At 42.2% G+C, this 15602-nt stretch overlaps 1 protein-coding gene across 1 annotated transcript in view; it reads right to left on the bottom strand.

The window, feature by feature from the left end:
- Positions 1-2371: 2371 nt before the first annotated feature.
- The window catches only part of C1QTNF12 (C1q and TNF related 12), a 203430-nt gene continuing 190199 nt past the window's right edge, over positions 2372-15602 (bottom strand). Inside the window, exons 7-8 of the mRNA XM_073602960.1 lie at positions 13546-13624; positions 2372-3157 (exon numbers count right to left, since the gene is read on the bottom strand). Of these exons, the coding sequence (XP_073459061.1) occupies positions 3059-3157; positions 13546-13624 (178 nt within the window). The 3' untranslated portion in view covers positions 2372-3058. The remainder of the gene's footprint in view (positions 3158-13545; positions 13625-15602) is intronic.

The following is a 15602-nucleotide window of genomic DNA, read 5'->3' as shown; positions in this document are numbered from 1 at the left end:
ATGCTCCTGTGCAGTGGGGCTGGCCCCACACTGCAAGGGTTAAATGCTCCTTTAGGTATAGGAGCCAGCAAAGAAAATGTTTTACTTACCCAATCCCCTGCTCTAACATGCTCCTTCCAGGCTGCAAAACTAGTCCCCACAGTCTCTTCTCTCCTGTGCTCCAGCATTTGCAGGTCATCTGATGTCATCAAGTTCAATACAGCGCACACAGCCCTGCACTGGATCTAAGGATGCCAAGGGACAGTCTACAGCTGGTGCATAGGGGAGAAGAGGAGAACGCTGGCTGCCGAGATAAGTATGGGTAAGTAAAACTGCTTTTTGTGGCCCCCTAGACCTGAAAGGGTATTTAACGCTTACATTACGAACACAACCACAGTGCAAGGGAGGATTTTTCCAGTTCCCCAGAGATAAGCTTTAAATTCACCTAAAGCAAATGCTGCTATCCATTTCAGATTTAAAGTGTATGTTTTCTTGTTTGAAATTTCTATAAATTTAATTTTGTGAATAATGTTATATCATTTTTTATTTTGTTGTCTTTGCTCCTTGTTTATCAGAGACTATGGACCCAAGGGCTGAAACTTGACTATAGGTTCCATTTTAGAGCATTTTATATACAAGTCATTCTTATCATCTTTATCTGGTATATGGAAAACATTGCTATCGGGCAGAGGAAGAGGGAACTGATGCTTAAAATAAAATTTTAAAAAACTATTACAAATCTAGGCAATTCAAACTGAACATACAGTATGATGTCAAAACACATAATCATAGGCTGCCTTCATTAAAAACCATGAGTCAAACAGTGAGTAGGTCTAAAAGTAAAGGCTGATAAGCAACATACAAATCCTGACTTTTTCTGTGCAAGTCAAGCCTGGCCTGCCTCCAAATATATTCATTCGGAAATATATCACTTCAAAAGACTTAAAGGGGGAGGAAGATTGAGGAATGGCACAGACTATGCCCAGGGAACACAGATTAGGGAGGGAGAAAAGAAAAGAAGAATAGGTGACAGGACAAACTCTACTGCTAGGGAGACACAAAAGAGTTAAACTTACAAGGAGAGTGTCTTATCTTCCTGATATTCTCTTCTTTCTCCCTCAGCAGCTATGAACTTCAGTACAGTAAAGCTTCTATCAGCCTTCCTCTCTAGCTGAGCCAAGACATACAATCAAGGGGGGGGGGTGGGGATGCCCACATTTTAATTAAAAAAAAGTGACATATTGTTATTGAGACCAATGAGAGGGGGAGAATTTCCCTTAAGGAAGTGACTGTTCTGGGCTTCAACAAAATGGCAGCCTCCTTCTAGGGTTGCCGCCTCATCCCTTTAAAACTGAACACATATTAAACAGGTTCTGAGGCAAATTTATTGCAGATAAGGCACTAAGTGAATTTAATTACCACCTTAATCAGCCACAGAGCCTGTGTAATTAATATGTGTTCAGTTTTAAAGGGATGAGGTGGCAACCCTACTTCCAGCAAAAAGAAACAGGAGCAATGCTAGAGGCAATTTACAGCAAACACTAATTTTGGTAGCATAGTAATTAATGCAGAATGTATGTTCTTTTGTTAACAAACATTGTTTGTTATCAAATTATTATGGGTAAAGTTCCGCTTTAAAGTGTAAAGCCAGGACCCTGCATTCACTATATCTGGTCTCCCACAGTACACAGAACATGGAAATGCAATTATTTTAGTAAATATAAACAGCTTAATACCCTTTCTCATCTACAGTATATAGCAGTCCTGTGGCCTCTATCAGTGTCCAGCCAAGCACTGGTTAAAGCTTGTAGGAGGAGTTTTCTGACTGTCCTATGAGACTGCAAGACCCCTGACCTCTGTCTGGACAGTCCTGATTGGCTCTGTGCTGATCACATGCATTCTCCCAAGAAAGAAAAAACCTCTCTAGCAATACACACCAAACTGAGCAAGTGCAGCCTGACTCCATAGACTCTGTGTTATCAGGAAATTATTAGGGGGCAGTGGAAGGAGGGGAGAATCAGAGAAGCCAGAATCAAACAGCCTTTTTACACAATGTGGAGGATTAATACCTTAGGTTCCACAGTGAGTATAACAAGCAAGCTTTACTGCATATACAGACTGATTTTACTGTAGTGGGTTTAGTAATAATTTAAGCTCAACTTGGGCAGAAGCCAAGGTCCCATGCATATACTGGGTTAAAAAAAAAGGAGACATTACAGGGACATAGGGATTGATACGAAGACAAATACATGTACTTTCATGTACCAAATAATTCTGCTCTTCATCAATGTTGCAATTTATGGCCAATTTGTTTAACTTTAAGCATTTATAAATGTATCTACCCTTTTTACCCATCATTTTGTAATCCTTGCTAATAATGAAATCAAATTAATATTTTTTTCATTATAGATGAACGTGAAATGTTTATTAAATTACAGCCATTTTATGCAATACTTTATAAGATAAAAATCAATACAAAGATCAATGCGTATAAATTCAAAAACAAACATGTAATGGAGACCTCCTGCTTGCACCATGTGACATCATAGATGCCATCATGTCCATGAACAGGGTTCGCTCTCACTCCATTTTAATTTGATAATTAAAGTGTTCTCAAAGTCCTGTGCTTCATTTCAGCAGAGTCCGTGTGTAATGGGGCCAATGATGTGCTGCTGGAAAAACAATTGTTGACCTTTCTGAAGTTCACATTCCACAATTCCCCATATTTATGACACACATCGTACAACAAACAACGAGCAGGACAGGATCCTCTAAATATTACAATTTTATTTATAGAGTTCGACATGTAAATACTGACCCATTCACTGTTAATGGGGCCTGCAACGGTATGCATAAGAGAGCCATTGTATCCACTGCAGACTTACATGGCATTGCAAGGCTCAGAAGCAGCAGCAACAGGCATTGGGCCTACATGAATTTCCTCCTCGTCCTGCGAGTGCCAAGCAGTTACGCAGGAGAAAGTCCTAGGTAACGGATATGGTGAAAGCTTCTTCCATTGCAGGTAAGTGAATGTGTAAGCTTGATATTGCTTCAGTCTAGGTTCTTCCCACAGTCTTGTTTACAGTCCCATAAAGATACCCATAAAATCAGACCCATTTTGGACTGTGATGGGTGCCCCTGCACCATTGTCGACAAATATTGATGTGTACTGGCCACTCTGGAAGACAAAAAAAAAGAAATTACATGAGATACACAATATACGCATATACTAAATCATTATTAAAAATACACATTATGACAAATTACCAGATCATATACGTGGAGGTTGTGTTTTTACTCAGTTGATTTGGCATTGGTCTTTAAGTGGGTCTGAATGCAAAAAGTGAAGATTTCCTATGTTATCAGGAACATCTAAAATATTGAATTATGCCTAAAAAGTATCTGACAAATGTACCCTTTGTCTGGAATTCCTCCTGATAGCAGTGCACTTCCTCGAATGTGAGTGTCTAGGCACTCGTGTACCTAAACCTCGTAGCTGTGTATCTGCAGTGTGACATCTAAGGCACTGCTACCTCTGGCTGCTTAGGAGATTTGGAATGAAATTTAATGATGTCACGACTGTGTTTGTTTTTTACTGTTCTCTTGGCCAAGGGCTTTAAAATGAGGAAGCAAAGCCCTGTCTCTACCAGAATACCTGCCTCCATGCAGAGACACATAATAAGGCAAGGTAAGTAATGGGGAAAGGCAAACTGCAAGGGGAATACAGGCAGTATAAGCTCAACTCTAGGCATATACAGTATCTCACAAAAGTGAGTACACCCCTCACATTTTTGGAAATATTTTATTATATCTTTTCATGTGACAACACTGAAGAAATTACACTTTGCTACAATGTAAAGTAGTGAGTGTACAGCTTGTATAATAGTTTAAATTTGCTGTCCCCTCAAAATAACTCAACACACAGCCATTAATGTCTAAACCTCTGGCAACAAAAGTACACCCCTAAGTGAAAATGAGTACACCCCTAAGTGAAAATGGCCAAATTTGGCCCAATTAGCCATTTTCCCTCCCCAGTGTCATGTGACTCGTTAGTGTTACAAGGTCTCAGGTGTGAATGGGGAGCAGGTGTGTTAAATTTGGTGTTATCGCTCTCAGTCTATCATACTGGTCACTGGAAGTTCAACATGGCACCTCATGGCAAAGAACTCTCAGACGATCTGAAAAAAATAATTGTTGCTCTACTTAAAGATGACCAAGGCTTTAAGAAGATTGCCAAGACCCTGAAGCTGAGCTGCAGCACGGTGTCCAAGACCATACAGCGATTTAACAGGACAGGTTCCACTCAGAACAGGCCTCGCCATGGTTGACCAAAGAAGTTAAGTGCATGTGCTCAGCATCATATCCAGAGGTTGTCTTTGGGAAATATGAGTGCTGCCAGCATTGCTGCAGAGGTTGAAGGGGTGGGGGGGTGAGCCTGTCAGTGCTCAGACCATATGGGGCACACTGCATCAAATTGGTCTGCATGGCTGTCGTCCCAGAAGGAAGCTTCTTCTAAAGATGATGCACAAGAAAGCCCGCAGTTTGCTGAAGACAAGCAGACTAAGAACATGGATTACTGGAACCATGTCCTGTAGTCTGATGAGACCAAGATAACCTTATTTGGTTCAGATGGTGTCAAGCGTGTGTGGCGGCAACCAGGTGAGGAGTACAAAGACAAGTGTGTCTTGCCTACAGTCAAGCATGGTGGTGGGAGAGTCATGGTCTGGGGCTGCATGAGTGTTGCTGGCACTGGGAAGCTACAGTTCTTTGAGGGAACCATGAATGCCAACATGTACTGTGACATACTGAAGCAGAGCATGATCCCCTCCCTTCAGAGACTGGGCTGCAGGGCAGTATTCCAACATGATAACGACCCCAAACACACCTCAAAGATGACCACTGCCTTTCTAAAGAAGCTGAGGGTAAAGGTGATAGACTGGCCAAGCATGTCTCCAGACCTAAACCCTATTGAGCATCTGTGGACCATCCTCAAAGGGCCATCCTCTAACATCCACCAGCTCCGTGATGTCGTCATGGAGGAGTGGAAGAGGACTCCAGTGGCATTCTGTGAAGCTCTGGTGAACTCCATGCCCAAGAAGGTTAAGTCAGTGCTGGAAAATAATGGTGGCCACATAAAATATTGACACTTTGGCCCCATTTTGGCCCCGATATGTATTCTTCTACATATTTTTGGTAAAAAAAATGCAATAAGTGTATATTGATTGGTTTGCGCAAAAGTTATAGCGTCTACAAAATAGGGGATAGATTTATGGCATTTTTATTATTATTTATTATTTTTTTTATTAGTAATGGCGGTGATCTGCGATTTTTTTTTTTTTTCGGGACTGCGACATTGCGGCTGACAGATCGGACACTTTTTACACTATTTTGGGACCATTGACATTTATACAGCGATCAGAGCTAAAAATAGCCACTGATTACTGTATAAATGTCACTGGCAGGGAAAGGGTTAAACACTAGGGGGCGATCAAGGGGTTAAGTGTGTTCCCTCAGCGGGGTCTAACTGTAGGGGGGATGGGCTACCACTGACATGACAGAGAATGATGTTCCCAATGACAGGGAACAGAAGATATCTGTCATGTTACTAGGCAGAACGGGGAAATGCCTTGTTTACAGTTTCCCGTTCTGCCTCTCCTCGCCGTGATTGCGGACTGCCGGCGGAGATCGACTCGGGGGGACCGCGGACACACTCCCGCGATCCTGCTTTTGTGGACTGATGTACAGGTAGGTCAGTTTGCGCAGGAGTTCCATTCTGCCGACGTATATCGGCGTGAGCCGGTCGGAAAGCGGTTAAACAAGAGGCTTTATAAATTAAACTTGCTAAAAACACTGGGGTTGATTTACTAAAGGCAAATACACTGTTGCACTCTTCAACCCTATTGTCTGCATATTCTACAGCAGAGCTTTCTGTATGTCACAGACAGCAATAGGAGCCCTGCAGAAAGTATTCAACAATCACAAGCAGACACATTCCAGGATCACCAGATTACCAACAAAAGTGATTGGGGTAGGATGGTTCACCCCATGGAATTTATCTTAAGCACTGAATAGATATTCTAGACCCCTGCGTGCATTTCAAGGTGTACTTTTAAATGTTGACCAGAATAAAACAGACCTGCTGCTTGACCCCAATGAATAAGGGCACTGTGTCATCTAGGCCAAAACCAGGTCAACAAAATGCTGTATGTAAAGTGTTTGAAATATATGGCTTGAATAACTGCAAGAGGTGGAAATGAACATTTTATATGCTATAGAGAAAAGCCCTTTTTTGCATAAATTCTGAAATGCAATCTAAAATAGATTCTTTTTTTCTCTTAACCACTTGCTTACTGGGCACCTAAACCCCCCTCCTGCCCAGACCAATTTTCAGCTTTTAGCACTGTCACTCTTTGAATGACAATTGCGTGGTCATACAACACTGTACCCAAATGAAATTTTTATCATTTTTTTCCCCACAAATAGAGCTTTCTTTTGGTGGTATTTGATTACTTCTGGGTTTTTTATTTTTGTTAAAAAAATTAAATACCAAATTTAAAAAAAAAAAAATACAAAATCATTTTATATTTTGTTAATAAATTTTGCAAACAGGTATTTTTTCTCCTTCATTGATGTATGCTGATGAAACTGCACTGATGGGCACCGATAAGGCTGCACTGATGGGCACCGATAAGGCTGCACTGATGGGCACTAATAGGCGGCACTGGTGGGCACTGATGGGTGGGCACTGAGAGGTGGCACTGATGGGTGGCACTGATGAGCAGTACTGAAGGGCATTGATAAGTAGCACTAATAGGTGGCACAGATGGGCACTGATGGGTGGCAGTGATGGGTACTGATCGGAACTGATAGGTGACACTGATAGGCAGCACTGCTAGGTGGCACTGATAAGGCACTGATTGGCACCACTGGTGGGCATTGATAGGTGGCACTGATTACTGGCACTTAAGTAACATGGGCACTGTGGGCACTGATTGGTGAGCACTGTGGGCACCGATTTTTGGCACTGATTTGTGGCACTTGCAGGCGGTACTGGTGGGCACATAACATGCTGCTTCTCTTCGGGACCGATGTCCCTGCAAACTGAAAGCGGTAATTGGCTTTTTTTCTTTTCAGGCTGACAGCGTGAGAAGAAAAAAAAATATTACCAATCCTCTGTTTACATCACATGATCAGCTGTCATTGGCTGACAGCTGATCACGTGGTAAGGGGCCGGGATCGACCCCTTACTCGGATCTGTGATCACCCGACTCTCATTGACTCAGGTGATCACAGCGCGCGCCCCCTTCAGGGGGGGGGCATGGCGAGGCTGCAAAGGGGAGGACGTCAATAGACGTACTCCTGTCAAAGTAGATCCACGCTGTAGCCGTCATTCGGCTATAGCGCGGATCTGAAGGAGTTAAAGGCTTGGTCCAAACAGAACTGTAATTCAGCCTGGATTTTAACTTATTACAGTATATGCCAGCTGCATATTACTTAGCTGTTTTAGTGAAAACTTCAAATGTCCTGGCTACCCCTATGGACCCCACTGCACATAGTGGCTGTGATGCACTGTGCTGCCAATGCAGTGGTCTCTACACTGTACACCACAAAACACAACCCCATAGTGAGTGTTCATTATCATGCTTGCAATGGCAAGCGCTCATTCAGTGCATCCATGTGTCCAATGATCAATTAGAAATGTATCTGAGGCTTGGTCTTCTGGTAAAGTTACATAGTTACATACATAGTTATTCTGGTTGAAAAAAGATACAAATCCACCCAGTTCAACCAAAAGAAGGGAATTTTTTTTTGTTATACAATCCTATACCCACAGTTGATCCAGAGGAATGCAAAAAAAAAAAACACGAAAAAAGCATGATCCAATTTGCTCCAAATTCCTCCCTGATCCCAAAAAAAGGCAATCAGCTATTCCCTGGATCAACTTTACTTTATAGATATTAGTATCCAGTATATTATGTGTATCTAGGAAAGAATCCAGACCTTTTTTTTAAACAATCTGAGCTAGCCATAACCAGCTCTTAAGGGAGTCTATTCCACATTTTCACAGCTCTTACTGTGAAGAAGCCTTTCCGTATGTGGAGGTTAAATCTCTTTTCCTCCAGATGTAAAGAGTGCCCCCTTGTCCTCTGTGATGACCTTAAAGTGAATATCTCAACACCAAGTTCACTATATGGACCACTTACCATATATATTTGAGTATAAGCCGACTTTTTCAGCACATTTTTTATGCTGAAAAAGTCCCCCCTCAGCTTATACTTGAGTGAGGGTCTCCCGCTGTGTCATGCAGTCTTAACTGTTTAGCAGCCGTCCACTGTAACAAAGCCCCGCCTCCTCCTCGTCTGTGATAGATGGAACACTGAAAACTGATACAATGCTGGGAAACTGAATTACTGTTCCATCTATCAGGGACGAGGAGGAGGGGGGCTTTGTTACAGTGGAACAGCCGCTGAACAGTTAAGACTGTAGTTGCATGACACAGCGGGAGACACACGCTGTTTGTAATCAGGTGGGCACAGTGAGGCTGCCGATGGGCACAGTAAGGCTACAGATGGGCACAGTAAGGCTGCAAATGGGCACAATGAGGATACTGATGGGCACATTTGAGGCTGCAGATGGGCACTGATGATACAGATGGGCACAGTGAGGCTGCAAATGAGCACAGTGAGGCTGCAGATGGGCACAGTGAGGCTGCAGATGGGCATTGTTTACCAGTAGCTGCTGCATTTCCCACCCTAGGCTTATACTCGAGTCAATACGTTTTCCCAGTGTTTTTTCTGGTAAAAATAGTTACCTCGACTTATACTCGAGTATATACGTATGTATTTTTTACATCTTGATCATATCCCCCTTAATCTTCTCTTCTCAAGAAAGAATAAATTCAGTTCCTCTAATCTTTCCTCATAGCTGAGCTCCTCCATGCCTCTTATCCGTTTGGTTGTCCTTCTCTGCACTTTCTCCAGTTCCTTTTTGTGAACTGGTGCCCAAAACTGAACTGCATATTCCAAATAAGGTCTTACTAATGATTTGTATAGGGGCAAAATGATATCTCTCTCTCCCTGCAGTCCATACCCCTCTTAAAGGTGTCCCAGAAGAAAGAAGTGCTTCCCACTGGTCAGAACAGTCACGTGGTCATGTTGACCAATGTGTGCTTGCTTTTGTGACCATTATGATGAATACTCAATCCTGAGCTGAATTTTTTGGTGTACGGTGTAAGGACTGCTATACTGGCAGCAAGCGGCATCACAGCCACCATGTGCAGCAGTGTCCTTCAGGGTGGCCAGGATATCTGGAGTTAGTTTACCTTTTAATTTTATGTGAAAAGATGAACTTACCCTTCAAGGCTATGTCAGGTTTACTTTAACCTGTTAGCACCGATGGCACACAAATATGTGGCCTCTCGGCGAGTGGACCTTGGCGCCGCGTGGACACATATTTGTGTACCACGTTGCAAACACAGCTGTGCCAAGAGCACACACCCTGCACTTTCCCTGCACAGTTACCGGTGGCTAATGGAAAGCTCCTGATCGCTGCTTGCGATCGGGAGCTTTCCGATCATGTGACTGCCATGACAGCCAATCACGGCGGTCACATGATCATAAACCCTACCCCGCCTCCCGAAATCTGAAATCTGGAAAGAGCCGGCGTCAAGAAGTTAAGATCATATAAAGACATGTACTTAGTAGAGAATTCCTCTTTCTTCCTGTTGTGTCTCTGGGACAGGAAGCAAGGCGAAATTCCCCAAAATGGACAAGCAAAAAAATAAACTGACAGGAGTTGTAACCCTAACCTACTCAACCCAAATTAAAAAAAAATAAGTTTTAACATTTTAAAGTTTAACATTCCTCCCTTTGTATTGCATATGCCTTTGCAACTGACCCCCGTTCCGAGCCCTTGCAATCTCTGTAGTCCAGTAAACTTGGGTGGCATAGTCTGTAACCACAGAACACAAAAAAATAGTAGATAACTCAATCACAAGATTTCCTTCCAATGTTTATTTAAAGATCCCAGAGCTTCATAAGCTAAGTTTGTTTGGAGACCAAAATGTCAACTCTCTAAGTAAACATTTTCCTTGTGAGTGAGTCTTCTGCACCCTGGCTGGTACATATACATATAAGCTTGTTTAGTCAAATCTCTCTTTGCTTACACACCTCAGACTGTTGAGTGAACACGTTTGAGAAGGTATTTGCATACGGCACAAACAAACGGTTCATTGCTTTTATAAACTCTTGCTAGGAAAAGACTTTTCAGAGCAAAGTTCTTGGAAGCGAAGCAGAGCAGCAAATCAAACTATTTTAAAGATGTTCCTCCACAAGAAAAACAAATGCAGCCGTGGATATCTAAAGACTCTCTAGATGATGTCTGGGGCTTCCAAAAACAATAATAGTCATTTCTAGCTGTCTCATGCAGACAACTGCTAATGTTCCAGAAAAATAACTGAAGAAAGGACTGTTTTTACGGAATTGTATGATTCCAAACTTTCAATGAAATGAAAAAAAAAAGGTTCAAATAAACAAAGGCTGGAGGATTCCTCTTTATAGATCAGCCTTGAGGGCCACTTGCAAAAACAAAATACCATAATGAACGGCATCCTGGGAAAAATTACACTCCTTGAAGTGAAATATAAATAAAATATAAACAGAGAGGGAGCTATTTTGTTATCCCGAAGCAGCTGTAATTGAATGGACAGTTAGACATCATAAATGGGCCATTTATCACGTTTCATGATCTGTTTAGGTGTCTGTTGTGGTTAGAATTTCATTGGAGAGTCAACTAGAGCTACGGCTGATTTAACAATAATTCAGTTTAATGTATGGCAGTCTGACAGTCTGAATAAAGAAAAAAAAGATTTAAACTGTGAGTAGAGTACTTTCTACTCTTCTGTATGGGTAAACAGTCTGTCTCTAGTCCTCAGTAGGAGACTACTATGCTCACAGCCAGAGGCATCTAGTCCTTCATGAGAACAATGAACCAAAGTGTCTAATGGAAAATGTTCTTGCTACCTACAGCTTACTAATCAGATTCTCTCTTTTATATTCTTAGTACATAATTGGAGTTATGAAACTGTTTCTCAATTCAAATACAGCTGATTTTGAAGACTATAGACTATATGACCAACAGACTTTTTAGCTACCTGAATAAGGAGCCTGCTATCATTAAGTCTAGTTCTCTGCAGAATTTTCTTATAGAGCACACACAACACAAGCTTCGACCAAAGCACACTTTACCTCAAGCAAACTGAGAATGGCTCCATGGAAGTTCTAGACAGGGACATAGCATAGCAAGTTGTCGGCAGTTGCCAAAACTCTTTACTTCCTCGCCCTGCCACTTACTGTCCTGAGGTATATTGGCCTGCGGATAGTGGATAGCAAAACCCTGTGGTGCACAATAGTCAGAACTTCCAGTACTGAGTGCACATGTTTTAGTCATAAATGTATCAATGGCAAGCAGTGAGACTACATTTGGTACTGCAGATGTTAAAGTACTGGGACCATGAAGGTTGCTTGTGTGTGGGAGCCATGGTGGTAATTTTACCACTGATTCCAGGAATAAAAGCTCTGAATCCAAATTTGTGGTATGAGGAAGAAGATGAGGGTTGCAATTAAAACAAAGCTGTGTGGAACCAGCAGAGATTGGTTTATACCCTTATATAAGCTGGACATACATTTGAAAATTTGTGAACATTTGATTAAATTTTTTTTAAAACCGCAAAGCAATTGAAGCCATAAAATGGGATTTTGATTGACTGTAAGGGGATAGGATTGAAATTAGCATGATAAAATACAAAGAAAAATCAGATTGTTTTCATTGCAATTGCCCTATTTTTTCCAAATTCAATCTGGGTGGTAGCTTCTGGCAAATACTTTCAATCACATTTTCAATTCATGGTAACTTGAAAGTGGTTAAATTAACTAATAATTGCCACATGTATTGAAGGTTATGGTACAGATGAGGGCTGAAAAAGGGACCACTTTGTGAACTAATATTGCACTAGGAATGATGGCTCAGTAAAGACACGTTGTCAGTGAAGGGTTTGTAGCATGTGTGACTGCAATGCATTGTAATGAATGGGGACCATCTCTAATGCCGCGTACACACAGTCGGACTTTTCGGCTAAAAAGCCCATCCGACAGACTTTCGACGGACTTTTGGCGGACTTGTGGCAGACTTTCTAACGAACGGACTTGCCTACATACGATCACACAAAAGTCTGACAGATTCGTACGTGATGACGTACACCGGACTAAAATAAGGAAGTTGATAGCCAGTAGCCAATAGCTGCCCTAGCGTGGGTTTTTGTCCGTCGGACTAGCATACAGACGAGCGGATTTCTGGGTCTGGCGTAGTTACGACGTAAAGATTTGAAGCATGTTTCAAATCTAAAGTCCGTTAGATTTGCGGCTGGAAAAGTCCGCTGAACGTCCGGGGAAGCCCACACACGATCGGATTGTCAGCCGGCTTTGGTCCGTCGGCGTCCGTCGGACTTTTGTAGACGAAAAGTCCGACCGTGTGTACGCGGCATTAGGCTGCAGTGTCCACTGGGAAGGGCATAAGAACATTGGAAGAACAATGTGTTGGATGTGCATGCACACCTAGCATCCAAGTTTATGCTGAAATTTGTTAAAAAAATAAAAGAGATGTGCAAAAAGCAGTAATCTATAAGAGCCAACCAAATTTTACATTATTGGAAATAGCTAACACTATACATAACTGGTTCATATAGGCTACCTTTGGCTACACAGGCTGGCTTACTGAATCATGCTCTTGGACTTCTTCCATTCTGATTTGGGAAAACTAGTAGTTTTAGCAGCAAATGCTCAAGGCTTGCTACTAGTTATTATATTCTATAGGTTTTCTAGTAACATTAAAAGTTAACATGGGCATTGATGGGACAACAAGTCTAACAAATGTCTAGTCTTTACCAGGAACCATTGTAAGGGGATGTAAGTTTCACATGATACTCAGCACGATTATCCCAGGTCACAGCTTACAATTTTACTACACTGGATTTGCTTGTGTGCAGGTGGCAAACTGAAATGAGATACCTAATAGACAGACACATGGGTCATCTGAAAACAACTCGTCAGGTAGTTACAAGTACAGGTGAGGGAACTGGGACCAGAGCTATCCACAATGTGAAATTGCTATACCACTGTAGAGCCAGGCAGCAGGTGATTTTAATACCCCCCCCCCAAATACAAGCACACCTTAGCTGCACATACTTTCCTTTTAAGCTCTGAAACACTCCAGATCGAGCAAATGCAAGGCTGAGGACTTCCTGACCATTGTAACACCACTGATTTCATATGCTTCACCCTAAGTGGAGGTCCTGGGAATTTTCTTCAGCCCTTGTGGTTGAATGATGCCCTTGTGGTTGACAGAAGGTAAAGGAAGTATGTACTGCTGGGGAGGGGGCAATAAGGGTAACCTGCTGCTTTTCCCAGCATGGGCAAAGCACAGGTTTGTTTTAAGAGAAGAGATGGCTGTTTGCAAGAGGAAATCAAGGCCCACCTGTCCATTACACCGCTAGAATTATACACGACTAACCTGTAACTGTAGCAATCCCTGAACATGCACAGTGAATATTTTACTGTTACTTTCCAATCCAGCAATTACTTCCAGGGACCTGAAAAACATAATTGGAGAGAACAATTTAGGATACAGCATAAGTTATGACCACTACATTTTAAATGTGAAACTCTAAATACAGTATAACTGAATGTCTTCCAAAAATTACAAAACACTTAAAGAGGAATTTCAGTCCGGTTTAAAAAAATTAAAAGTCATCAGCTACAAATACTGTAGCTACTGACTTTTAATAAACAGGTACTTACCAGCCCAGGGGTCCAGCGCTGTTGTCACTGCAGTCGATTCTTTGCCGTGTTTCGGATCCCCAGCACAACCATCTTGGATATAGGACTGTGACTTCCTAACAGACTGGTCATGCAGTCTCTTGGGATGAGTGCATTTGTAGGCTGATAAGGAATTGCGTGTTTGCTTTGTCTGGATCTCATCAAAAGAGCTGTTTTCTATCATTAAAAATGATCTCTTAAAGGGAGCCTTTCAGGATAGAAATATACAGTAGAAGCTGCGAGTATTGACTTGCCTTGAAGGCGCAACCTCCATGGCTGATATAGTTGGCTCTTAGGCCTGGTTCACATTAGTGCAATTTCAGATGTGACTTGAGTTTCACAGAATTGCATGACAAGGGACATTACATTGTTTTCAATAGTGTTGGTTCATATCAATGTGACTCAGCACAGACCATTTTTGGAAAAGATTGCTGTACTACTTTGGTGCGATTCCAGTGCGATTTTGACCCCATAGAATATACAAACCTTCTCAAAGTTGCATCCAAGTAGCACTACATAATCCCACTAAAAGTCAGATCAAGATCGTATTGCAGCACTATGAGCCTAGGATATTCCTTCTTCACTATTTCGTCACTGACTTAAAAGCAAGCATGTTCATTTTTCTGTCACTATCCCTTTCTACTTGGGAAGATTTTCTCTGACATTCTGTTTTGCCCAATGCCTGAATATTATCACCAGGACGGAAGTGAAAAAAAAAAAGTTAAGAGAAAATTCCCCTAATGGAGACCCGAACAGCAATAAGAACCTGACAGAGGGTCTCACCATCCTCTACATTACTAACATATGGTTTGTGTCCCTGTTGGAGAGATTAATTGACACCAGTCCACAGCGACCATGGCCCCTGAAATGGAAATTGTGGGAAATACTCCTCAATGGGGACAAAGTTTCATATAAAGTCTACAACCCTGTAGTTGGCCTTAACGTGGTTGCAAAGACTTAAAGCGTTTGTTAACCCCAAAATATATAAAAAAAATGGACCCTGCTCTTTTAAAGCATGTTATATGACACAGTGCTTGTGCTGTGTCATTTGGACCCCTGTAACACTTAAAAAACCTGGCTGATCCTGCCAGTTTCTGCCCTCCCCTATGTAAACTGACCACAGTGTATCATGGTTGCTGAGCCCTGTGTGTGATTTATTTAAAAAAATGCTGTATATACCTAATTTTAGAGCGGCGATCCGTGTTCACATGACCGGCTGGCTCTCTCCTCCTCCCCTCCTCCTCCCTCCTAAATCACATGCAGAGGGGGACACTACAATAGGAGACAGCACTGATGGTGCAGATGTAGTGATGGTGAACTAGAAGTGTAATATTGTGTGCTCTCTCCATCATTCCTCATCTATAGTTGTATCCCTTTAATGCTGGGCTCCAGTGACTATTATCATATCCGTGAGCCCAACCCAATGGATTGTGGAACTAGTAATCTTTCTAACTGGCAATTCCATTGCAGAACCATACGCTGGGACTACACATCCTTGTTACCATCGAGGAGACTTCTGGGAGAGACTTTAAAGGAGCCAGGAGATCCACCTGAAGGTCTCTTCTTCCTGGGCCTGGGGTGATGCACAACTCTCCATGATGGTGAGAGAGAGAGGTTGCGGCCTAAACCTGCTTCCTGATCGTCAGACATCTACACGGCACCTACTCAGCAGCTTGACACCATGATCGTCCACATTCCGCACCTGTGAGTCCTCGCTGGTGGTTTCATTGATGGATGTCTCTTCCCAGGTCG

Source organism: Aquarana catesbeiana, linkage group LG10 (assembly GCF_042186555.1).
Source record: "Aquarana catesbeiana isolate 2022-GZ linkage group LG10, ASM4218655v1, whole genome shotgun sequence".
Taxonomy (NCBI): domain Eukaryota; kingdom Metazoa; phylum Chordata; class Amphibia; order Anura; family Ranidae; genus Aquarana; species Aquarana catesbeiana.
The sequence above is the reverse complement of the archived record's forward strand: the minus strand, read 5'-3'. Positions and strand labels throughout refer to the sequence as shown.